General features: G+C 38.2%; 1 protein-coding gene across 14 annotated transcripts in view; it reads left to right on the top strand.

The window, feature by feature from the left end:
• SNAP91 (synaptosome associated protein 91) overlaps window positions 1-25,890 on the top strand; it is a 103,815-nt gene that overhangs the window by 37,094 nt on the left and 40,831 nt on the right. For 12 of the 14 annotated variants that reach the window (XM_044422138.1, XM_044422136.1, XM_044422135.1 and 9 more), the window contains 10 exons: window positions 957-1,059; window positions 2,395-2,488; window positions 3,048-3,159; window positions 4,198-4,304; window positions 6,783-6,824; window positions 14,755-14,841; window positions 16,030-16,100; window positions 16,947-16,952; window positions 17,816-17,843; window positions 25,720-25,829. In XM_044422138.1, coding sequence (XP_044278073.1) covers window positions 957-1,059; window positions 2,395-2,488; window positions 3,048-3,159; window positions 4,198-4,304; window positions 6,783-6,824; window positions 14,755-14,841; window positions 16,030-16,100; window positions 16,947-16,952; window positions 17,816-17,843; window positions 25,720-25,829 — 760 coding nt within the window. The remainder of the gene's footprint in view (window positions 1-956; window positions 1,060-2,394; window positions 2,489-3,047; window positions 3,160-4,197; window positions 4,305-6,782; window positions 6,825-14,754; window positions 14,842-16,029; window positions 16,101-16,946; window positions 16,953-17,815; window positions 17,844-25,719; window positions 25,830-25,890) is intronic. The other 2 variants (XM_044422141.1, XM_044422132.1) reach the window with 1 other exon arrangement.

The raw sequence follows: 25,890 nt of genomic DNA, 5'->3' as shown, positions 1-25,890 counted from the left end.
ATACGACGTAGATACATAAATCTGTACATAAAATCCTAGGACTAGGAATCCTGGGAGCTGAAATCCTGGCAGAAGACAATTTATACACATGATATGTGGACCCTGAACACCTGACATATGAATGATATGAATCAGATATAAGGCTGAAACAATTCCTGAACGTTTTAGCTGTTAAGGATCAGCTTTCCAGGAACAGAAAATTATTTCAGATTGTAGTATTTGATCTTAGAGGACAAGATGCAGACAATTCCAGCCTTTCCAGAAAACTGGTATTTCTCCAATTTACCTTGACTTTTTTCTGGCTTAGTTTGCACAATTTTGTAGAACAGGTTTAAATTAAAAGACCCTTTAGAGATCTCAAACTCCTGGATGTATTTCAGTGGTACACTTTAGACTATTAATTACTTTTCAACATAGCCCCATATATCATGCCTCTTGACTCGATCTCCTTGATATACAATAAGATAAAATTACTTGAATCTGAGTATTTTCTGCTTAGCTGTTCTCTTGCCCAGGGTGTCTGCTAATGTTTGATATAAAGAACTTCTTTATAGTTACTGCAGATCATTAATCCAAACTAATTGTAGCTTTAAAATGATGGCCAAACCGAATGACATGGTCATAGAAACTAGCCAGGTGAGCAGGATAATCATGCAGCTGAATAAGCAAGGTATGCCAGTTTGGCAATAAGTTAAGTCTGGTGCTCAGTCATACAAAAAATACAAGCTCATTTCTCTCATATAGAAATATGAATTCTACCAACCCTGAAATATAAGAACTAACTTTGATACAGTTTGTCCATTGTTGGGACGGTAAATGTAGAGGTTTTTTTATTGGATTTAGAGTTTTAGAGTAAGATGAATGGTTTTAGATTATGTTGCTGAAATATCACAGGCTCTCGTTAAAAATTTCAACCTCTTTTATTCTATTATTAAAGATTATGCTATCTTTTCTAGGATATGACATGTCCACCTTTATCAGGCGCTATAGTAGATACTTGAATGAAAAAGCATTTTCTTACAGACAAATGGCATTTGATTTTGCAAGAGTGAAGAAAGGGTAAGCCATCCTTTTTAATACAAATACTGTATAATAACCTGTATGTTGATTTAATTATAACTAACACCAACCTAAAATTAATTTCATTAGCGTTTATTAAGAATAAAATTATAGAGTAAGAATATAAGTAGAGATTGTTCTGGCATGCAAATAATATGGCTCTTTAGCTTTTGCAAATCTAAGGTAGGACCTTTAATTTTAAAAAATTATTTCTGCCTCTGGAACATTATAAGCTTGTGATAATTCTCTCATTGATTTTAATGAAAACAATCTGTTCCTAAGAATGGTGTGTGTGTATATATTATCTATATATATCTATATTATAATATCTATAATATCTATATTATATATATTATCTATATATAAATACTAGGTATATATATATAAGAATAGTAAAAGTATTTCAGAAATGAAGAAAAGCTGCTGTATAAGTTGTATAGTGAAAGAAGCTATGGGTTGTTACAGATAGAGCTGAACATCAGGAGCCTACAATAGTTACCTCAATGCAGTTAAGTTGCATTTATATGGAAAGTTAATATACTAAGCCCTGTAGAACAATATGAAATGAAACTGGATTCCCTACATTAAAATTATTTTCCTACCTCTATGCTTTTAGGGACTTCATATGCATACGAAAAGGCAAAGCAACAGGATAAGGTTCTGGTCTTATCTGAATAATTGCCAAATACAGCTTTAAAGCTGTGTCCTACCCTGGTGTGAAAGGGGAAGCACTTCTGCTAGGGTCAGCCGGACAGCTTATGAACTCTCAGATGTTGAAGGCTACAGCTCCCATAAGCACTGATCACTGGGGAGTTCGACAATAGGTAGAGGACTATAGGTTTCCATCCCTGCACGAAGCTAAGTTATTCCTTTATAATCACTATCAGACACAACCCTTTGTTACCCTGTAGTAAGCCCCTAGCTTCAGCACGCGTTCCTGAAGACACTCAAGGGGCTAATAAAAAACAGAGGCCAGTCCAAAATAAAACAAGGAGGAATAAGTTAGGGAACTTATTGAAAGAATGTATCTTTAAGTTACTGTTCAGTTAAGAACATAAAAATGTAAGTAGCTTTTTCAAAACTACAATTTTGTGTCTGAAATACGTGACAGATGGACAGAGTTAGGATTGTATGTTGTACTGTACCATAGCCAAGGATCATTAGATATTTAAAATACCCTTTGATTAAGTACTTTTCCTATAATTAAATATTGACTACTTCAAACTGAAAGTTAATCTTTGCACCAAAGCTTTGGTTTCATTTCTGTTACTAAATAATATCTGTGTGCTGGGTTTTGAATGCATTTTCTTCTTGTTTCTGTATGGTTTTTTGCAGAGCTGATGGTGTAATGAGGACAATGGTCCCAGAAAAATTACTGAAGAGTATGCCAATATTACAGGGACAAATAGATGCACTTCTTGAATTTGATGTATGTATTCAGTGTTTTCTTAAACATTGCTGATAAACCGAAAACATGCCCTGTTATGCAATTCAGTACGAAGAAGACTACATTTAAGTCTATTGAATTTGCACTAACTTTTTTTCTTTTTGTAAGCTTGTCCAAGCTGCAGAAAAAAATGGCTTGAATTACACCTAAGAACATTTCTTTTGGATTTCACTAAAGTCTAGTACAGTTTGGTCCTCTGACTATTAGCAGCATGCAAACTTGAAAATAATGTGCATTTCACACAAGAAGGGTCTGCTGAGGACCCGTTCTCCTTTTTTCCAACCTTGTATTTTTTTAGAAGAGACAAAGAGGTGGTTTGGCTTTTGGTAGTTAGATTGGTTTTCAGTCTTCTTCATACTTCACTTTACTGTAGACCTAGGACATAACGCCTATCTCCCGTCTTGGAGCAGATTTAAATGTTCAGTCCCAAGTGAGTCTGAACAGTGTACATGACTGCTAGTATTCCATATTGTGCCAAAAGAAAACCTAGTTCAGTGTTGTAATAACAGTGAATAAACCATAGGTTCTTATATTTATGTAGGTTCATCCAAATGAACTGACAAATGGAGTCATAAATGCTGCATTTATGCTTCTTTTCAAAGATCTCATCAAGCTTTTTGCTTGTTACAATGATGGAGTTATTAACTTATTAGGTAAGTAAATTGATGAGGACTATTTTAAAACTCATTAGCTGTTAGGAGAACAGTAGTTTTGCAAGTTACAGGGGAACAATTTTAAACACTGGGTTTATTTCATTTCTTGTTGAAGAAAAGATCAACATCATGAAGCTAGTAGTAAATTTCCTTACTTGTACCTAGAGTCTCTTATCTTTCCGGTCCTGAACTAGCCCCAGTGTTATAAAGATTAGTCACTGACCACATATATGTAATTATTACCTTTGTAATGTTTTCTTGTGTTTTCATAATTACTTATACATATTAAAATTCTCAGTTGGCATATAACCTGCTTCTGAACAGTATGAGCCAATTGCCCCTGCTCAGATCCCATCAGTAATTAAAGCCATAATAACTCTGTTAAGTTCTTATAATTCACAGTTTTCTCCCTACAAACTCCAGCTCTTGCTCCAAAGCCATTCAGCTCCCCTCCATGGTTTTTTAATCTACCAACTCTTTCAGGGCTTGTAGACCAGACTTGATAATATATTTTCAGAAAGACTTGACTATGTTTAGTCATGTTTAGATATAAAATAAAAAAATCAAGTTTTATGAATTGATGTTGCAGTCTTTTCAACATGTGCATAGCATATTGCCTTGCTACTTGGACTTTCCCCAAAATAAATAGTCCCACCTCAGGAACATTAGTGCTGACAAAGGTTCCAGAGCATATTCAGCTGCCTAACATTCATTTTTAGTAATTTTGTCTTACAACTAGGCTTTCCAACTGTTGCAACTCAAACAAGAGACTAGGAATTGAGTTTAAGCATAGTCATGATAGGTTAACAATCCCATATTTTGGTTGTATATGTTCAGGCATGAATGCAGTAACCACTATAGAAATCCCTTGAGTAGTGCAGGAAAAGAATGGCTTGGCAATACACGGTCATTGCAACACTTTTCCTTGTAAATGTAACAAGGGCATTTTTCCCTCTTAAAATTTCAGTCTTCAAAGAAAGACTTGCTTATAAAAAGTATCCATTTTTTCAGACTGAAAAATTATCATATTTCTTCCAGAGAAGTTTTTTGAAATGAAGAAAGGGCAGTGCAAAGATGCTCTTGAAATTTACAAACGGTTTCTGACAAGAATGACAAGAGTATCAGAATTTCTTAAAGTTGCAGAGGTAAGTGAAATTTACACAGTGGCCTGCAATACGTGCTCATGGCTATTTAAGCATATGATCTTCCCACAGTTTTCTATTTTATTGCAATCTGTCTTGTTCAGCCACAGCATGCTGTGTAACTTGAATCCTCATGTAGCATCTATAGATAAACTGCAGTGTGTGGATTATCTTGGCATCTGTTGAATTTGGAGAGAGAGATAACATTCAGGATAGCACTAGAATGTGAAGGCGATAACTTGAAACTGTTGTTCTTTTGCCTGCTATAATCTTAATATCTGTTACCGAGTTAAAATGATAGTAGTAAATCAATTTAAAATTACATCATTTGGCAAGCAGCAGGCTGCTGATAGAAATAACTTCCAGTGAATTGGTTCTCCACAGTCCATACTTACAGGATTCTCATGGCTCAGTGGCTTCTCTTCAGTGGAAGATATGGGAACCATGTTGTTTAGTCTTGTCCCTAGGATACACTTCAACTGCTTTTACTCTTTTGCTTTCTACTGAACAAAAATGCGCATGCATAAGCATTTGTTATTTTACTATATTTTCTTGTGCCTCTTATAACCACTTGCCAAGGTTCTGTGGAGAAAGTTCAGGTAGTTTTACCTGCTTTACATTTACAGCATGGGTGTAATTGGTGTGTGATAGAAAAGATTCCAGTTGTTGCAGTCTCAAGAGCATTAAGTATCAGGTCTGGAGCCTGGAAGAACCATCAAAAGATATGTCATATAATCAGTATAGTATGCACAAATCATAGTTAAATTAACTTCAGTATCTCATAGAACTACAGTCTTATCAAAAAAGCAGGTAAAACAATGACTAAGAGACTGTACTGTGAATGCAGAATTCTCCAATTTTCATCTCTAGAGCTTTGTGTTTTGCCTGCTATATCTTTCTGCTTCTAGTCTTTTGTATAATAGTGGACCATCTCAGAGACTTCTTGCAAGGATTCCTGAGAGGATCTATGTGAAATTTTTCGAACACCCAATGAATATAGAAATGCTGAATATTATCTCACTTTTCTTTTTCCAGAAGAGCCACTGAGGGCTCTATCTGAAATTAATTGTTATTAATACACTAAGATATTTTCATAAGCAATGTAAGATTATGGATATGGTAGACAATTGACATGCATGTCCACCCACATTGCAACATTCTAGAACAATATAAATGATGAAGTTGATTTTTGCCCCAGAGAGTTCCTGACTACTGATTGCAAACTGATAACATGACTGCTGGGATCCAAAGAAGGTTTAATTAAGCAACATGACTTTCCATATGTAATCACTTGCCAAAAAGTATCCTGTGGGTTATTTGCATTTACAGCTGTGGGGCAGGAATGGGACTTGGCAGAAATCAGAAAGGCACATACATCCTTATATGAATGGAAGTGTGTTCCACTCATGCTAGAACCACTCATGCATCCAACCCAAATAATGCATGTTACTATTTGCCTTTGATCCTTTCCTTTAAGACTGAAGTGTGAATTGGTAAAATTTTGAAACTTGCTAAACAGTAAGTTGGTTTTTTTCCACCATGTGGCCCGCCTATGAAGACTAAAATGAGTCTTCTGCAGATCTAGCCTGTCTTTATTTTCAGCCTAAAGCATTAAAATAGTAAGCAAGAAAGACAGAAATACAGTAAAGGCATTGTAGTAACAGGATCGAGCTCATCTGATGCAGCCCTCAGGCAACCCACTGGGCATGAGCCTCAGGGCTGTCACTCTGAAAGTCTAGCCTGAATAAAAAGCACAACTTCCCCTTGCACCCAACATGGGAATGACAAGTGTTTCAGGATGGTCTAAAGTAAAATTGTTGTGCTATTGGCAACACATTATCTCATCAAACAAGAATTTTTCCGGCTGGATGGTTGCTAGGCAGCCATCATGACTTTCAGAATTCAGGCCTCAGCTTGTCTATTCTTTGCTGATTTTCTCAGTTGACCACCTTTGGGCAGGGGGCGGTTTTGTACATTAAAACAAAGCAGTGATCTACAAAAGCTGGCACATTACTTTTATCCTCCTTCTCCCTAACCCTAATCCTTCTCTCACATGAGATAGGATTTGCATGCTTCTGCGCAGCTTGCCTTTCCAATAGAACTGTTATTTCAATATCCAGAGTTAGAGCCAACCCAGTCTTTAAATAAATGCGGGCTCTCCTGTTTCAGGTATTTACTTTTATACATGGAGAAACTGTAGCTGGGACAGCTGCTCTATTCATAAAAGACTAAGTCTGTATTTGGGTTCTGATTATTGTTCTCCAAAGTTGCTGTTCTGTGAATAAGATTAAGCCATATGAACCTATGTCTGAAACACATAAGACCTGTCAATGAAAAGATAATGTATATTGCAAATGGAAATTGTAACTATTTTCAAGTTGAATAATAACTTTTCAAATGTGACAGTTAAATTATTTTTTGGGACTTGTAAAAAATGAAAACCTTTTTCTGTAAGAATCTTTTTGTTTTCATCATTCACAGCAAGTTGGAATTGACAAAGGTGACATTCCTGATCTCACACAAGTAAGTTCCTAAGATGCATTTAGATGGATGATTGGTAACAGTAGCAACAGTGACTTTATTCATTTGCATGCAACCTAATGGCATTATTCTTTAAAATATTTTAAAGTTAAAATGCAGATCCTGAAAACAACTACTGTTTTGACTGCTGTCAATCTGTTCTTGTCTCCAGAAGAAGAACTCATTTTTTCAGGCCATATTTAATTTAGAGATGCCTAATGAAAAGACTGTCCATTTCTTCTCCCTGTCAGAGATGCAAATTGATCCCAGAGGCTGAGACTGCAAGTAATGCATCTGGGGGGGAAATTAAGTCTCTAATAACTGTTTTGACTGGTGACTCCTTTTTTTCCTGACAGGTGATAGTTGTAGGGCTGCTATAATAAAATCTGGGTAAGGACATACATTGTCAGAAGCCAGAGATCAGGTGTGGAGTGTTCAAGAGCTGGAAACCCCAGTTTCAAATCTCTGTTCCTGGATGATCATAGGCAAGTCAGTGGCCAAATATCCATGACCACAGCTGGGGGAATAAGCCAAAGTTGTTTATTCCCCTCTCCACATGTCATGAAGAGTCCTGTAAATAAATTAGATTGTTTTGCCCTCATTTGTACAGTAGCATCACATCTCTGCTCCAGCGTTAGCACATTGATTTAGAAACCCTAAAATAGAATGAGAAGTGCTAGGCCTGTAGAGGAACTCTGAGGTTAAATGCAAATAGAAGAACTTCTGCAAGCCTCGCATTAGAGATGTTTGTATACTACTTATTTAAGTAATAATTGATACCTTTCAATTATTCTTTGTTTTCTTAAGTTCAGACTGAATGAAAATGAAGGGTGGCTGATTACCAATTCAGCTTAGGTAATACACATGAAGAATTGTATGTAGCCTTTTAAACCCTTTTGAAAAGTAATTAACAGTTTAAAGAGCTATCTAAAATTATAGGGCATTCAAATATGTTTAAATGCTGAGCAATAAGCTTCCTCTCATTTGTTGGACTGTAGATGTAGAAGTTACTGGCAAAAATAGCCCATTACTGCCTTCATAAGTATAATTTAGACTATTTTGATGGACTTATTCTTAAAATATTTCTGTTCTATTTCTGTTCTGTATATTCTGGAGTTCTTTAGCCCTTTGGGGCTTCTAACTACTAACACATTGACTGGACAGTTTTATTCATAACTAAACTGGAAAATATACTTGTTACTAATCTTAATCCTTAATTGACTTATGTATGTTTTGTTAATTGGTACATCTTAATCTGTTTTAGAAAGAGGATAGTAAAAATATCAATGCTGGCTAGTTGGAAAGCACACAACTATTCGCTTGCAGTCCACTTCTATTCAGAAATAGGTCTTATTGGGCTCCTTGGGACTCATTCCTAAATAAGTGTATTTATTTATTTCATTTCATACTGCCCTCTGGATGGTTTACAGCATTCAAAGCATATAAACAATGGAAAAGAAAAACTGAATCAGAATAAAACCATAAGTCTGCAAAACAGTAAGACAGCATTAATAACTGTAGCAAACCCACAGCAGCTGTTATTGAATTAGTATATAGGATAGCAGAAATAATGATAAAGCAGTATGAAAACTACAATTAATTATTAAAATGTCTAGAGAATAAGCGTTTCACCTGGCTCTGGAAAGGAAAAAGAGTAGGTGCCAGGCATACCTCTTTGGCAAGCTTATTCCAAAGAGAATGCAGCTGTAGAAGAACTAATGCCGGATCTTTCACAAACAGGGAAGATTAAGTGGAAAACTGTTCAGTCTGGGTTTCTATTCAAGACATTTCTAAAGGGTTCTTGAATGGATAGGTAATGCAGCTATTCATCTGAAAATTGAACACATACTTGACCTGGCCAGTGGCAGAGCAGATGAAAGAATCCTGCAAACAAGCCATGATGGGTTGGTTTCCCATTTAATATCTTAAGGTATTGAAACAATTTTAAATCTAGCCCCTTTCAAAGAAACCGGCTAGGTTCACACATTTCTGCAGTTTGCACTCAACCTTAAGCTTTGAACTGTCGGATATCGTGTTGTCTGAATCCAACTGTGCTAACAAACTATGGTCTGTTAATAATGAACAACCCATGAAGAGAACCTGTGATTTGTTGTTGTTAACTGTGGGTAGTATATGGTTAACAAATCATGGGTTGTTAGCACAGTTGCGCTCAGACAGCACATTAACCTATGTTTCCACAACAGTCTACGCTCAGTGCATACACAAGCTTGAATGTGGGTTATCTTATGTGAACCCCTTCATTGACTTAACCAAGTTCACCCATAACTGGGCAGCGGTTAAGATGTTACAGGTAAACCTGGACAACATGATTTTTTTATTCCCATAGTAGGTTAGTTTCCAACCTAGTGATGGTACAGGTACAGCTTTCAGATATGGTGATTAGTTACTTGCTTTGAGATGATGCACTTACTGAGTCTTCATTGATACTCTTGATTATTAAGTATTTGTAATGATGCTGTTATAAATATTCAGAGGATTTATATCTGCTGGTTTTGCTCAATTCCTGCAGGAAGATTAATAAGCTGGGGTAGGGAAGGGGTGGGTTGCAGGGCCCTGCACAAAATGTCACAAGGAAATGATAAGCAGAAGGGCTTGTTTGTGGCTTTAGGCAATAATTTTGTATACATGAAAACTCATCATCTTTTCTGCATCTGTTGTCTGGCAATCTTTCTTTTTGGGTAGTGTGTAGCCACTGCAGGAGAGGGCCTATAAAGAAACCAATTGAAATTAAGCTGAAACAACATGGAGAGTTGACCAGCTTTCTAGACTGGTACTCGTAACACTGTAGAAAGAAAAGGGTGTGTGTGAGTGTGAGTGTCTGTGTGTGTGTGCGGGGGGGGGGGGGGGGGGAGAGAGACTGAACAACAGACAAAGTCACCATTTTGGATTAACTTTTAAAGTGGTCTGTTGGTCTTTCTCCAGAATATCTTAATGATCACCTTCTGTAGGATCCTGCTTTGGTGCTAGGATGGCCAGGTAAAAAAGTGCACTTGAACTTTTAGTAGTTGTGTAGAAGAGGGAATTCCACCTGGTGTTTCAGATAAACTTGCTTCTTTTGTACAACTATTAAAAGTGAAGCTGTCTCCTTTCCACCCTGTTCAACAATAAAGGCTTTGTAGGTTATTTCCTCACTGTCAGCCATTCATAGGCCAAGATGCAAGAGAAGGCCCTTTGCCTGCAGTGCCCAGGTTGAAGAGTGGTTTCTCTAATATGACCATATGCCTATCTCATTGGTCACCTTTGGGAAACAGATAAATGTGCTTTTGAAAGAGCCTGAATTTGAACCTTTTGTCTTGAATCAATTTTATTTGGTTATCTTAAAATTTTCCTTCTCACCATTTTTATTAACATGTACAATTTATTATATTAATGTTTAATGGATTATTTAAAAATGGTGCATTGCAAGCCGTCTTGCATATCTATGGTAGAATCCAAACTTTTTTTAAAAAATAAAATTAATACTTTAGATTTTTAACAATCTGCTGAGGCCTTAAAATTCTGGTTTAAAAGTCTATGCTGAGAGTCTCATTATTTTTTCCCATGTCTATCTGTCAAACACATTTTTAAAGATGCTTTAAGTTATGGATTCAACCTGTCATGGGCATGTCTCTCTCTCCTACTTTTCCACTCCAGTAGTCTCAGATGAGTTTTTGGATGTACAATCTTTTTATTAAAGTTTATCTGGGGACTAGACACTATAAATCAATGTGGCCTTCTCTTTTTGATGCACCCGAAGCATCTGCTCATGTAAAAAGCTGAATCCAGACTGAGACTTCCCCTCCTTCCCTCCCTTCAGGGTGGCTCCTGGTGCTTGAGGGCCAGATGGCAGGCAAGTCAAACACTTCCTAATTGGTCACTTGCTTCCTAATTGGTCACTTGCTTGTCTCTTGACTGGGTCAAGGAACTCCCTCCTAATCCGCTGCCCTCCTGGTTCTGCAAGGCCTCCTCCTTTTCCAAGGCAGGCTGGTTCTCACCCTCTGCCCAAGAATCTTTGCTAGGTAACCTTGAAACAGCGGAGCCAGCGGCCCCCTCTGCCGCCTTCTCAGAAAAGGACAAGTCTAACTGAGCAGACTGATGTGTGGAAGGTGGGCCCCTCTCCACAGTGTATTTTTTTTGATTGATTGGATTGGATTTCTATACCACATTTCTGAAAATAGCCAAGGCAGTTTGTAAGAAGTTCGGAAAACCAAAACCATAATCTAATAAATACATAGACTGGGTACCCTTGGTATGGCTGGTAAGTTTTGACAGTTACTTGTCAAACTCAGTTTCCCTTTAAAAAGTGTGGTATGGGGGATGACACTTTAAGCTTTTCCTAAACACCTAGAGATCAAGAGTTTCTCCCATGTTGATACTACAGAGGGAAAACAAAAAAGATACTCTTGCTGATGTAAATGCCCCCAAAACAGGATTTTAGCACAGGATTTCTCCTGACTTCTCTTTTCTTTTGTCAGGTTACCAGTCAACTCTCAAGCCCCTGTTCAGCAGTGCTCAGGGTGGGCATCACCCCCCTCCCCCCCCAGCAATGGGCACTTCCTAGTCAGCGTCCCAACCAAGGCTTGAAATCCATGTTATGCACATTTTAAATTGGATTTGTTTTTTTTAAAATATGAATTGTTGGATTTTTTTATATGAATTGTTTTGCACACATCTTTAGGCTTATTTTTTAAAAAAATGCTGGCTAGCGTGGGCAGACCTTGGAGGAACAGCTTGTAGCTGTCTGAACCCAGCTTGTAAGCACAAATAGATAACCCACATTTCAACAACAACCTATTGTTCAGTAACAGGACACATTCAACCCATATTCAGCCCATGCTGTCCGAACCCTGTCAATCCCACGTGGGTCTTGGGGAGTTCCCTGGGTTAGAGCACCATGGAAAAGAGGTGTTGGGGAACTGACACTGTCTGCTATGGCTTGCCTGGACTTCAGGGTGATCCTTGCTGAGGGACCATCTCCCTCAGAGGTGGAAGGTTGGAAGCCTCTTCAAGCACACGATTTTACACAGCCCCCTCCATTTCGTCTGTCTCCTAATTCTTGGGCCTCATACTTGCTTTCAGTCTTCCACTTCATTGTGAGCTTGTGTTCACAGATGGGTTCAGATGGCGCAGCTTGACTGTCCTCGGAAAAAATAAATGGTGGCTGTATTTCCTCTTTGTCCCTGCTACCACATCCATGGCACTTTAACAACGGCTTCCCTGTCTCATCTGACTTGGAGTGAATTCCCATGTTGTCTTGGGGCATGTCTACTGAAGGCGTTGAGCCCAACTGCTACACATAATAACTTTAAAAACAACTTGAAAGGGAGTGAGACCTTTTTTCTATTTAAATATACGACTTTTGAGGTCAAGAATTATAACATGACACTAAAACAACTGAGAGTTAAGACATTGTTTGTTGTTGGGTTAACTGAACCCACGAATTGATTGTGACATGTGAATGAGGGAAATAGGTCATGTAGTAAGTATTGTATAAAACCTGAATATTTAGATTGACAAACAGAACCACATGGTAACTATCTTTTATGTAATGGACATGCAGCATTCTTTCCAGGTAAGTGCTAATCTCTGAATTTGGGCACTTGGTTTGAAGTTAGTGACCTCATTTGTATCCGTACATGCTGGTGTACAAACATATGCAAATCGTAATGCTATAATTTCATAAGTTTTTCTTTAAGTAGATACATTCGTTATCGCAAAAGGCATGTGGGCACTTTGAGCAGAGATTTTGGATTATATTCCTAGCTTCTAATAAAAAGTCTTAATTTTACATGATAATAGAGATATTATGATTGCTTATAACAAGTTTGTATGAATGCTTGTTCAGAATATACAGCTAAGGAAAGTTGATTGTATATCAGGCCTCTTTCTTGCTGATGGTAAATTAATATACCTTGTGAAATTAGGAGTAGAGTTTATCATTTCCTGTTCAGCAACTTGAGAGGGTTCTAGATCCATTCCTACATTTTCAGGTAGGAAAATGGCAGTAGCCAGACATTCGTCTTAATTACTCTTCCCTCTGATGAAGATTAGGTTTAATTGAGATTCATGACTGTTACCATTAGTAAATTGTAAAACTCTGTGGTTTTACTTCTATAATGGATTCAAAGTGATTTTGCTGTTCTAAAACACATTTTAGGGAAGGGTGTAATAAACTAAAAATTTACTTTAACATAGAAAAAAAGTGCAGCAGTGGCCATCTCGTCTTCAACTAGTGTTCAAGTATTTGTAAGGCTTACATATAACAAGTGGAGACTGTGGGCAGGCGTATGAAAGTGCAGAGGATGAGAATATCTGGAGTTCTGAGATGCATCGCCATCAATATGCTGATGACATGCAGCTCTACTTCCCCTTTTCACCTTCACTGGTTATGGCTGTGGATTTGTTTAACCAGAGGCAGGCTGCAACAATGGACTGGATGAGAGCTAATAAATTGAAGCTCTATCCTCTGACTGTCTGGGTTTCACTGCTCTTGAAGAACCAGGTCATTAGCTTGGGTGTTATCCTGGAGCCATCTTAATCACCTGAGTCTCAGGTAGCCCTAGTGGGACAGTCTGCTTTCTAGTAGCTTTGGCTGGTGGCCCAGCTGTGGGCCTTTATGAACAATCATAGCTTGGTTTCAGTAATCCACACTGTGATGATTTCTGAGTTAAATTACTGCGATGAACTCTTTGTGGAGCTGTCCCTGAAAACAGTTCACAAGCTGCAGCTTGGTTAAAGTGTGGCATCTAGGCTACTCACTGGGACCTGAAGGTCCAGACATATAAAACCAATTGGCTGTATGCTTCTGAGCCCAGTCCAAGTTGCCAATTTTAACCCATAAATCCTTGCAAACTTGGGAATGAAGTAACTACTGGGTACTTCCTGCAGCTGCAGTCTACCTGGATACTACAATCCACACCTGAGGTCTTCCTTTGTGAGCCACCTCTGAGGGAGGCTTGGAGGGCAGCGACAAGGTAGAAGGCTTCTCAGTAGTGGAATGATGTCCGCATTGAGGCTGCCCGGCACCAAATTTGTTACCCTTCCAGTGCCAAGATATTAAAGATATTATCTAAGCATCTTGTACAGCTTGATGGATATACCTATGACAGGTGTGTTTTTAACAGGCCTGTTTTGTATCATATATTGTTTTAGCTGTTAGGTGTTTTCAAGTGTTTCATTGTATTATGGCCTTCTTCCAGGATGGTTGTAAACTGTCCAGAAAGTGTTGCCTATTAGGGGGTATAGAAATGAAATAAATAATAATATAAATCCTTGGAGCTGCCATGCCCTGAGCCATTGGTATGTTATGTCTGTCCTAGCACTGATTTTCCAAGGGCTCTTAATAGTATTGGTATGCTGCCAAACATTATGGGATGCAAATCTGGGGTTTACACTCAAGTTTAAATCCTATTAATGTCCTAACTCTGAGTAAGAACTGAAGAGTCACCAGATATTGCCATAGATGTAGATTATATATTTTAAAACCTGTTTATATGCAAAAGGCACCAATATCTTCCTTTTTAAAAACAAAAAATCAGTTAGAAACAGGTAATGTTTAGGGAATAGTCATATGTGGTACCCTTACCTCAACCTTAAACATGGGCACCCACAAGCTGGACATTTTATGAGCAGAGCCTGATTGTGCCAGGGTCAGACTTGATGGCCTAGGAGGCCCCTTCTGACTTCCTATGTTTCTGTGTTTCCATGTTTTCTATATGTAAAATGGTCACTATTTTTATGATGGTTTCCCATGAAAACAGTTTATTTTTGACATTGTAGAATCTTGTATTGGAAACTGAGACTGCTGGTTCTAGAAGGATAGCCAAGGGTTATTAAGAGTTGCCAACTTAGTCCTACGAGCAAGCTTTGCACATTGTTAACTAAACTGGTTTAATCAGAGTGTAAATCTGTTTTATGCATGAAAATAACTTAGGTATTGCTGACCAGAGTTCTCTGTGATCTGAAAAACAGTGATGATAATGAAAAGTCTCCTTTTAAAGAATACACAGTTGATGAACCGGTAATCTTGATAAAATACAACTTGCATCTAACTTCTCTGCCTCTGAAGGTTTTCTTCTTTGATTACTCACTTTGTGGAAATCTGCTTATCTAGGCACTATTTTTATCCTGGAGGAGCTAAGGACACTGTTAATTGTTCCTACTGTACTTATTTTCCTTTCTCATTGTAACAACAGCAAGAGCATGTTTATGAGTCCTTTAAAATTGGCTATAGTATCTTTATTTATTTATTTATTTATTTATTTATTTATTTTTTAAAACATTTTTATGCCACCCCATTCGCCGAAGCCTCAAGCAATCTTGAGGAAATAAAGAGAAAGAACAATTTTATTGTGGCTAAAATATTATTTTGTGTTGCATCTTTAACTAATTTTTGAAAGTATAATTTTGAACATAAAAGACTGCTTTTGGTCCCTTAAAACAAAAAACAAAACAAAACACATCTGAGTACTGGTCTAGAAAATGCATTCTATAGGTACCATGTACTGCTGCAGAATGTTCAGAATTATAGTATAAGCCTATAGCATAAACAAGCTCTGGATCTGAGAGCATACCTAGAGCTGCAGCCATTCTTTTCTAACATTCATCCTGTAATGATTAATACCTGCGATGTCATCTCACTATGCCTCATTGTCCCTGCCTAATTTCATTGGTCACTATGCAGAGGATACATGACATAATGGCAGGCTTTCATGCACTGGGTAAACTTTACAGGGGTGTGAGATCAAATATGGGGGCATCCATTTCATTTTTCTTTCTAAACATATCATCTTAAACAATTTTGCTAGCCGACTTCAGTAAAGAAAAGAGTAAAAAATTGATGAAGCTAATTAGGTTGAATGCACAAGCTATGCATGTAAATTACCTGTTTAGTTGTATTTATTACTTTGATTTGTGAATGCCTGTGCTGTTGTTAATTTCTAATATACACACACTCTAGCTAAAATGCATGCTAACCAGACTTTTTTCCTGGTTATTTTTTTTAACCAATAACCAAAAGTGAATGTACTTAACCAAGCAATACAGTTTCAATAGCAGCATTGCAGTGGTGTTATTTCTCACAGCTGTGCTTTAGAATTAATCCAATGGCATGAGCATGCACTGAACTGGGTATAAATATGACTACCAACAGTGCTTCTTTTCTCCAACCCTTCCTTGTAAATAGCTGTGTTTTTTTAATCTGTCTTAGGCTCCCAGTAGTCTTATGGAGACGCTTGAACAGCATCTAAACAGTTTGGAAGGAAAGAAACCTGGAAACAGGTATGCATAATTTTTAGCTCTGCGTGTCAGCTTACTACCATAAATTACTACCCATTACTAAATTGCTAAATGCGCCAAATTACTTCAGACTGCCCCTGATGGTTCTATTCTGCACTGAGGCATTTGTTACAGCCTAGCAAGGAGTGAACAGAGTATCCAACTTTTGACTCCTGACCTGTCCTGAGCCGGCTGGTGCCGGAGGTTGGACTAGATGGCCCGGGAGGCCCCTTCTGACTCGCTCTGTTTCTGTGTTTCTCTCTGTGCCTACTAGTACCATTGCCAAACTTTCTCTCATGAATGGCCATCCATTTAACTCAGGGACAGCTTGTGGGGGGTAGCCCAGTCATTTTCGGTTTGGGATAGCAGGGACAGCACCGATATAGAGCTATTCCAGCTGTGTGTGCTTGTGAGTTCCTGGGCACATGCATGCATTTGTGCTTAGAAGACCTCTGCCAAAGTACATCCAGAATAAGTAGTGCATGCGTGTGTCATGGCAATAACCTGTCATTGAGTTGCTGGCACACTGTGTGTAGCTGATCTGTCTCTACCGAGTAGACATGTTCAGGATTGACCTGTATGCTGGCTCATAGTATCCCTGGTTTTGATAACTTCAAGCTTCTTCTGTATTATTGAGCATAAACAGGTTCCACACTAGTAGGTGTAAATTATTTCTGAACTACATATATACCATGTGTGTTCAGCAAGTGTTCACAGCTTCTTGCCTAAATAAATATGTCTGTGATTTGTTTATAACTGTAAGACGATACAATATTAAACTTTCATTAACAAATCCTTCTTCGTATGTTCTTTTCTTTTGTTTATGTACATGACTGTTGTACAACTTAGTGAGGGGTAAGTAACTAATACTTGCAAATGCTTTTGCATGCATCTATTTTAACATATCTGTTAGTGAAAAAATAAGCCTATCCTAGTTTTATTTCCATGAATGTTAATTTCATTCTGTTAATTGGAATACAGACCTAGAACAGTGTCTACAAAATGAAATACCTATGAAATCGTCTTACAAAACACAGTGGGAATACTTTAATTTGCATGGTATGCTTTTTAAAATGCTTTTCTGTGCTAAAAGGTTATTAAACTACATGTCTACACTAGCTAGTTAAATGGATGGATCTCTAATTTTACCTGTCTGTAAAGAGAACTGCATGTTAACTATGATAAATATTAACGAGAATGAAGTAGCAAAATTACAAAAGGCTCATAAAAATATTTTTGACTGGAAATACATTGATTTTCAATTAAAGCATTGATTGATTGGTGTGGATTCAATTATATTGGAAGGACAAACTAGGTGTGTCTGAAGTATGTGCACATTACATTCTGTGAAACTAATTTAACTCGGGCGTGTCCATATTTAATAATTTTCTTTCCCTGCAAGCAAATGATTAAATATGAGGATTCCTCTCCCCTTCCAGAGGTTGTGGTTTAGAGAAAGGGAAGGGAATCTCCAAAGGCTGAATTAAGGGCCATGCATAATGACTTGTTTTGGTACATTTTATTGATCTGTTAATGTTTGTTATAGGAGAAACTGAATCAATTTATTCCAAGCATTAAGAATTTATTCCAATGCATTATTCCAAGCATTAAGGGATGCCGAAATACACAAATCTTTAAGTACTGTTTGCCACAGACTGTGAACTCATACTCAAGCCTGCTTATGATATTCCTAAAGTATATTTCATTAATTTTTCTAGCTCTGGTGCACCTTCACCCTTGGGCAAGGTAAATGTTTAGTACTTTCATTTCTTCATATTTCCAGTTAAGTTTACTTTCTTGACAAAATTGAGTAACAGTTTTAAAGGTAAAGGCCATGATAAAAAGCCATGATACATTTGTTGAAGTACAGGGTTGGTGTGTGCGCATGTGTGTGTGTTTTCATGTGTGAGTATTCAAATCTGTACATCAACTGCTGCAAACTGATCTCTTTGATGTAAACTTTTTTTTTTCCTTTTCCAAAAAACTAAATGTACCGCAAGGTTACACTTTTTTAATATAGATATTTTTAGAAACAAGGGTAGGGGAAGGTCAGATCTTTATACAGAATTATAGCACTAATATTCAAGTAAGGTGAGCTCCAAAAGATCTTGCTCGTACACAGATGCAATACATCAGAACACAGCCTAATTTAGCTCAGATCCATTTGGAAGTGGAACCCAAGTCAGGATTCATAAATTTGATGCATCATTCCTTCCCATTGACTATCCTGAAAATTACAAAAACTGTGTTTTTGTGTGTGTGTGTGTGTGTGTGTGTGTGTGTGTTTTGCTAGAGTTAAACATATGTTTGAAGCATAGTAGCCTTTTAAGAAGGGAATATGACTGCCAAGTTTCAGACAAGAGTTTTTGAGCTACATGCCTCTTAAATTTTGTTTTTATATATGAAGAGAATTGCTAGTGATTTTTCTGCAGAATGGGTGAAATTTGCATGAATATCGTTAACCTTGCCAAGTTCTTGCTGAATAAGTACAAGGCTTGAAAATATCTAAAAAAAAATGGGCTTATCCTCCTGTGTTCCTTGTGGACTGTTCTGCAATATTACCATTTTATTTATATGCTGCAAAAATGGTGTTCAAGATTGCTAATAATAACATGCAGATTAAAATGAAATTTTAATTAAGAGATAGTGTGGATATGGATAAAATAAAAAATACATTAATAAAAGAAACGGCTCTGTCCCAACCTCCACTTGCTATGAAACCCTTTTATTGCAGTGATTCCCTTTGTGAGCATACAGGTTTCTCAGAGGTAATCACGGTATACAAGTTCAGGTTGTCAACGGGCATCTGGTTGTATCTCTGGCCATACAAACCATATATCCCCCTGAATACAGTTCCCCCTGACAGCCTTACCCCATGCTTCTGTTTCCATGGGAGGCTGGGAGGGTTGTGATCTGTTCTCTCCTACAAAGGAATAACTCTCCAAGAATCACTACCTGTCTCTTGGTCCTGGTGGGAAACCTGCCCCTCAGCTTTTGGCTTTGCCTGACTATGCCTTTCTGCCCTGCCCTCTTTAATTGACAGTGGATCCAAGGAGATATCCCTGGAACATCTCCTGCGGAAGCTTCTTTCTGCTCCCCTTTTGCATGGGACAGTGTCCCTGACTTGATAAGTGGGCACCTCTGTCAGGTTGAATCATCAGATGAGGTGCATTAGTGATATCAGTCTGTAACACCACTATCCTCCATTCACCAGGGTGTGAGAGGACAGGGCAAACTGAATTGTCAGGACTCTATTTACTCATGCCTGGGCCAAATGCTACCTTCTCTTCCTCTGCGACCAAAGCTGTACTTGGACTGGGGCAAGGTCCCACAGTAACAAACTTGCTTACATGCCAAAGACATATCTGAACAAAAATGGCTTTGCCTGCTACCAGGAGGACAGTAGAAAGGAAGATAACATAGCTTCTGTTGGGAGTTCTGGAATATAGATGCATATACAAGAATACCCTCTCCTGTATCCATACGAGATTGTCTCTGACTGAAAGAAGGATCTTTCCAAAACTTGACTAGCCTTGTATGAAAGAAGGTGGTCTTTTATGTGGTGTGGTCCCAAGCCATAAAAGGCTGCATAGATTATCCCCAGCATTTTGAAACAGACCATTCACCAGAGCCATGGTGGGCCTTTCTGCCCCATCTCAGACAGATGGTTAGAAGGTTATCATGAGTGCTGGTACAGAAAGCCACCGAGAGGTCCAGCCAGTCCAACAGGCACACACTTCCCCTGTCCAGTTCCCGGCAAAACATTCTCTGTTCTATAATCAGGGCTGCAGTCATAGTGGTAAGGAATCTGCTTGTCTGGAAATCTGAGGAGTCAAGAAGTTACCATGATTTCCAGTACCATACCCAAGAATGGCCCAAAATTTGTAATATGGCACAATTCAGGAAGGATTTTTTGAGAAGAGTTCTCACCACCTCTTCCTTTGGGCAAAACGGAATCTCACCATTCACAAAGAGGCGCTCACTGCTATCTTATTCATGTGGCCAGTCGCCTCTGCCCTTTAGCTTCTTTTTTAAGCCAGGAATGACAAGGATCTGTTTTCTAAGTGATGAGGCTAACCTTTCCGAAGATCCTGTTCAGATCTTCTGGGTGGACAAAGCAGCATCCAACAGACTCATATGAGTCTGATTCTTTTCTGGCATCACTCCCATGGCCTAGGGTTGAAAATTAGCTGTTCAATGTTTGGTTGAACTCTCTTGCCCCTGTTCCATTCATTTAAACAGCCCCAGCTACCTGGAAAACCAGGGAACTCGTATCTTTCTACTAAGTGAGACAAAACAGAAGCAATTGTGTCATCAGACTTGGCCATTTTCCTGTTCCTCCAGACCTAAGGGAAGGGAGGATTGATTCACTGTTTTATTACATACTAAAATACACAAGATAGTTTGAGAAAGTAAAACAGAAAAGGTAAGGCTAGGGTATCTCAAAGTTTTTTACCCTTCAGGAAGGACTTTAGGAACAGTATTAAGTTAATCTTTGAGAAGGAAAAGGAAAGGATTTACGATGAACAAACAGAACTTGAAGCCTTCTGCTGTTCTGCTGGCCCAATGTGGAGCTTCTTGCTACAGAACAATGCAGTAGCTGACAAAAGAAAGCTGAAAGAGTCACTCTCTAAAACACAGCAATTGAAAGCCCCTGATAAAATGTACTCTTGTGAATGGTACTTCTCCCTATCCCACATCTGTGTTTACAGAGAAATGACACCAAAAGACATTTCCATTAGAAACAGACTGCTATTCCGAAGCCTCAGTTGCAGATGAAACTTCATGTAGAGTCCAGCTTTGCTTCTGGTCATATAGTAGGGAAGCCCACTTTGCATTGAGAAGCATCAGAAATTGTCAGAAGAAGGCCAAGCTCAGTCTTGATCTCATTTTGTTGAGGGCTCTCCTACACTAGAGGCATTCAAGATGCAGTTGAACAGCCAGCCAAGAGGGATGGTTGAACTTGGAGTCCTGCAGTGGACGGGGTGGAACGCAAAGTCCTTCCTGGCCCCTTCCAACTCTACTATTCTATGATTCTAGGATCTTAAAGTTCAGATTGTTTTAAGCTAAAACGTCCAGCAAACTGAATGAAAATCCATTGAGGAAAAGTTGTTTTTTTTTTAATTGAGAAATGCAAGAAAGCAAAATGGCTGTCTGAGGCAGCTTTACAAATAGCTGAGGAAAGAAGGGAAGCAAAAGGCAAAGGAGAAAGAGAAAGATACACTCAATTGAATGCAGAATTCCAGAGAATAGCTAGAAGAAATAAGAATGCCTTCTTCAATGAACAGTGCAAAGGATAGAAGAAAATAATAGAATAGGGAGGACCAGAGATCCCTTCAAGAAAATTGGAGATATGAAGGGAATGTTTCATGCAAAGATGGGCATGATAAAGGACCAAAATGGCAGGGACCTAACAGGCAGAAGAGATTAAGAAGAGGTGGCAAGATTACACAAAAGAACTATACAAGAACTATACAAGTCCCTGATAACCACAATGGGGTGGTCACTGACCTTGAGCCAGACATCCTGGAATGTGAAGTCAAATGGCCTTAGGAAGTCTGAGCATCAACAAAGCTAGAGGAGGTGACAGAATTCCAGCTGAGCTATTCAAAATCTTAAAGGACAATGCAGTAAAAGTGCTATACTCAATGTGCCAGCAAACTTGGAAAACTCGGCAGTGGCCACAGGATTGGAAAAGGTCAGTTTACATTCCGATCCCAAAGAACGTTCAAATTACCGCACCATTGCACTCATTTCACATGCTAGCAAAGTTTTGCTCAAAATCCTACAACCTAGGCTCCAGCAGTATGTGGACCAAGAACACCAGAAGTACAGGCAGGATTTCGAAGAGGGAGAGGAACTAGAGATCCAATTGCCAACATATGCTGGATCATGAAGAAAGCTAGGAAGTTCCAGAAAAACATCTACTTCTGCTTCATTGACTATGCTAAAGCCTTTGATTATGTGGATCACAACAAATTGTGGCAAGTTCTTAAAGAGATGGGAGTACCAGACCATCTTATTTGTCTCTTGAGAAACCTATATGTGGGTCAAGAAGCAACAGTGAGAAGTGGACAGGGAACCACTGATTGGTTCAAAATTGAGAAAGGAGTTCGGCAAGGCTGTATACTGTCGCCCTGCCTATTTAACTATATGCAGAACATATCATGAGAAAGGCGGAGCCAGATGAATCACCAGTTAGAATTAAGATTGCTGGGAGAAATATCAACAACCTCACATATGCAGATGATACCACTCTAATGGCAGAAAGTGAAGAGGAACTAAAGAGCCTCTTGATGCGGGTGAGGAGGAGAGCACAAAAGTTGGCTTGAAATGCAACATTAAGAAAACCAAGATCATGGCATCTGGTCCTCTCACTTCCTGGCAAATAGATGGGGAAGAAATGGAGGTAGTGACAGATTCTGTTTTCCTCGGCTCCAAGATCACTGCAGACGGGGACAGCAGCCAAGAAATTAGAAGACGCTTGCTCCTTGGGAGAAAAGCTATGGCAAATCTAGACAGCATACTAAAAAGCAGAGACATCACCCTGCCAACAAAAGTGTGTATAGTCAAGGTTATGGTTTTCCCAGTTGCAATGTATGGCTGTGAAAGCTGGACCATAAGGAAGGCTGAGCGCCGAAGGATTGAGGCCTTTGAATTGTGGTGCTGGAGGAGACTCCTGCGAGTCCCTTGGACTGCAAGGTGATCAAACTGGTCAGTCCTAGAGGAGATCAACCCTGACTGCTCTTTAGAAGGCCAGATACTGAAGATGAAACTCAGATATTTTGGCCACCTAATGAGAAGGAAGGACTCCCTGGAGAAGAGCCTAATGCTGGGAACAATAGATGGCAAAAGAAGAAGGGTGCAGCAGAGAATGAGGCGTCTTGATTAAGTCACTGATGCAGTTGGTGTGGGCTTAGGTGGACTCCGGGGGATGGTGGAGGACAGGAAGGCCTGGAGGAATGTTGTCCATGGGGTCGCGATGGGTCGGACAGGACTTTTCGACTAACAACAACAAGGCCAAAACCATTGTCATGCAGAGAAAAGTCAATAAGCCTATTATTATTATTATTATTCAGATTTTATGTTTGCATAGCTTCAAAAAAAAAAAAAAACATAAATTACCGGTGCTTGTTGATAGCTGAAAGCTATTCTCAAGCTGATTGCAACTCCTTAAGAGAAAATTCCGGGCAGAACAATCATTTTTAGTTTTTTGCATTGTTATATCCTCAGACACTTGCTCCTGGGATTATAAAGTAGTGACAAATGTTGAGAATATTCTAAGAGAAGATGAGGGTTAAATAAATCAATCTGCTTATGTGTAATGTTCTTTCCTTCCTCTAGTAGTCATCTAATGGTTCAGCTGCATCTCTGGTTGCCTTTCTGTTTCTGTTCTGAAAACATTTAATATTCTGTATTAACATTTTTAGACAATATGCTGCTTAAATTCTTATGTGCTTGCTTTATTCTTTTATGTTGCCACTTTGTCCTTTTTTGTTCTTCTAATTTGTGCAAAATTTCATTATTTAAAGGAAGCTTTCTTGCCTTTAATGGCAGTTAACTGTACTGCCATCCTGTTCGACATGTTTTTATTTCTTTCCTAACAATTCTATATAAGCTTCTATTATCACGATTTGAAAATAAATGCCAAGCATTTTGAAAAGATTTAACTCTCAGTCACTCCATTTTACCTAATCCTCTCATTTATGGAAAGTTTCCTCCTCTAAAATTTAAATATGAACATCTTGGCTTCCTGGACAGCTTCCCACTTCAGAGGGTTTAATTTGCTGGTGCTGTGGTTTGCATTCCAGAATGGCTTGACAACACTTGTTTTTGTATCAAATCCAGGTTAAGTCTAGGATTGCCTTCTCTCTACTCGGTTTTATTATTGTTTCATAGAGCAGTCATTTATCAGATCTAGAATGTCTGTTTTCATAACCTGAAAAAAATAGCTGTTATAGATTAGGGTCTGTTTCAGAACCTTATACAAATCCTGCCTTTATTCTTTGATTGAAACCATATGCCTTAATACAGGAACAAAAAATTATTCCAAGTCCTTTACAATTAGCTGCATCAATATTTGGGATCAGAAATACTCTATAAGGTTTCAGTCTTTTAATTTTTAAAAAAATTAACTCTAGGAAACAAAGGGAGAGAGGGGAAGAGGTGATAGTCTGTACTGGGATGCGTCTACATTGAACAGCTACTAAATATCTGGGCAAAACTCTGAGCGGCATGCAGAAATACTTGCTCCTGCCTATGTTTCATATTAAATATGTGGGACTGTCAGATTCTAAATGTGAACACTGAATTGTGTTTTTCCTATAAGGATCAAATTGGGGATTAGTTTCATTTGCCTGTTATAAAGTTGACATCTTTTAAACTGTGTTTGATTTCAGATAGAATATCCAGTGTTCAAAGAACTAGACTTCACTACCTTAACCCTGGATTTGGACTATACAGAGTTGTTGTTTTTTTAAATACTGGCCAGTGGCAGGGAACATAGACTTCTTTTAACACTCCTTTAACAAAGAAACACCCTTACTTTAAACATATACTGATGAGATCTTTTTCGAAGTGGCTGTTGGCAGTATGCCAGTATCTCTCATCACAGGGAAATCTGAGATCCTGCTTGATCTCTCCATAATATTGAGCTTCTGTGGACTAGGGATCCAATCTACGAGAGAAGAGCTCACAGAAGCTTTTTAACTTGCAATTAATACAGAAGTGTCTTAATTTCCCTGTGTTCTCTTCTTTATGTGCTAGCCAAATCAGTTAAGAATGTTATACCTACCATTCAGCCACTTTGGAATATATTATGAAGAAATGGCCATGTAAAGGGCTGCCATTTGGAGTCAAAATGCATGTTCTATTAGTTACCTTATTTGCATTTGTATGCACGGTTTTCTTTCAGAAATAGCCAATGCAGTAGTGCTTTAACCCTTTCTCCTGCACTGTGGTTTCCTTTGAGGAGAGAAGAGCCCATTTATCATGACAAACTAAATTTTAGTTTAGTTTAGCAAGTAATGTATTAAATTACAGATAATGCTGAAAATGGCAGTAAAATGAGGCTGCAGCAATTTAAAGGAATGATGGACTAGTTGGAAAGAGGTGCTGAATCCTGTCCCTCAAATGCCACACCTTCCCACGTATCCATACTGCAGTTCAGTTTTCCTCCATTCCTGCTTCTTTATAAATTGGCATTGATGTGATTTTGTTAAATATTCTTCCCACTATTGCACCTTATTTGATCCTTAAACTTAACTGCTTTCTCGCTTTTTAGGCCTTAAATATTGGGAATAGTTTTTAATATCTTGGTTTCTAAACATTCATGGTATTACTTTTTAAAAGTAGAACTAAGGAACAATTTACTTGTATCTGTACACAGTCTTCTGTAGTAATACTTAAATTGGATTTAACATAGGCAATATTTGTACCTTGAAAATTGGTAAGGAAATGACCCTATTAATGCCAACTTTATCCTCAAGATGAGGAACACATTAGTTAATTGAAGGAGAATATTTCAGGTATATACCTTTTTATGGGAAAAGTTTTAAAAATTGTATTATGCGAAAGTAAATCTGCTTGGGGCACTATGTATTTATGAATTCTTCTTGTCCAGTCTTCTCCAGCCACAACTGTTACATCTCCTAATTCCACCCCGGCAAAAAGTATTGATACATCTCCTCCAGTTGATCTCTTTGCAACATCTTCTACAGCAGCTCCAGTCAGGTTAGTTTGGCGATAAATAAAATACTCATCTGTACAAGTACTGGATTTACTGAATTAAATT

The sequence above is a fragment of the Varanus komodoensis genome, unplaced genomic scaffold (genome assembly GCF_004798865.1).
Source record: "Varanus komodoensis strain SLA01 unplaced genomic scaffold, ASM479886v1 scaffold12, whole genome shotgun sequence".
NCBI lineage: Eukaryota > Metazoa > Chordata > Lepidosauria > Squamata > Varanidae > Varanus > Varanus komodoensis.
This window is presented reverse-complemented; position numbering and strand designations above follow the sequence as displayed.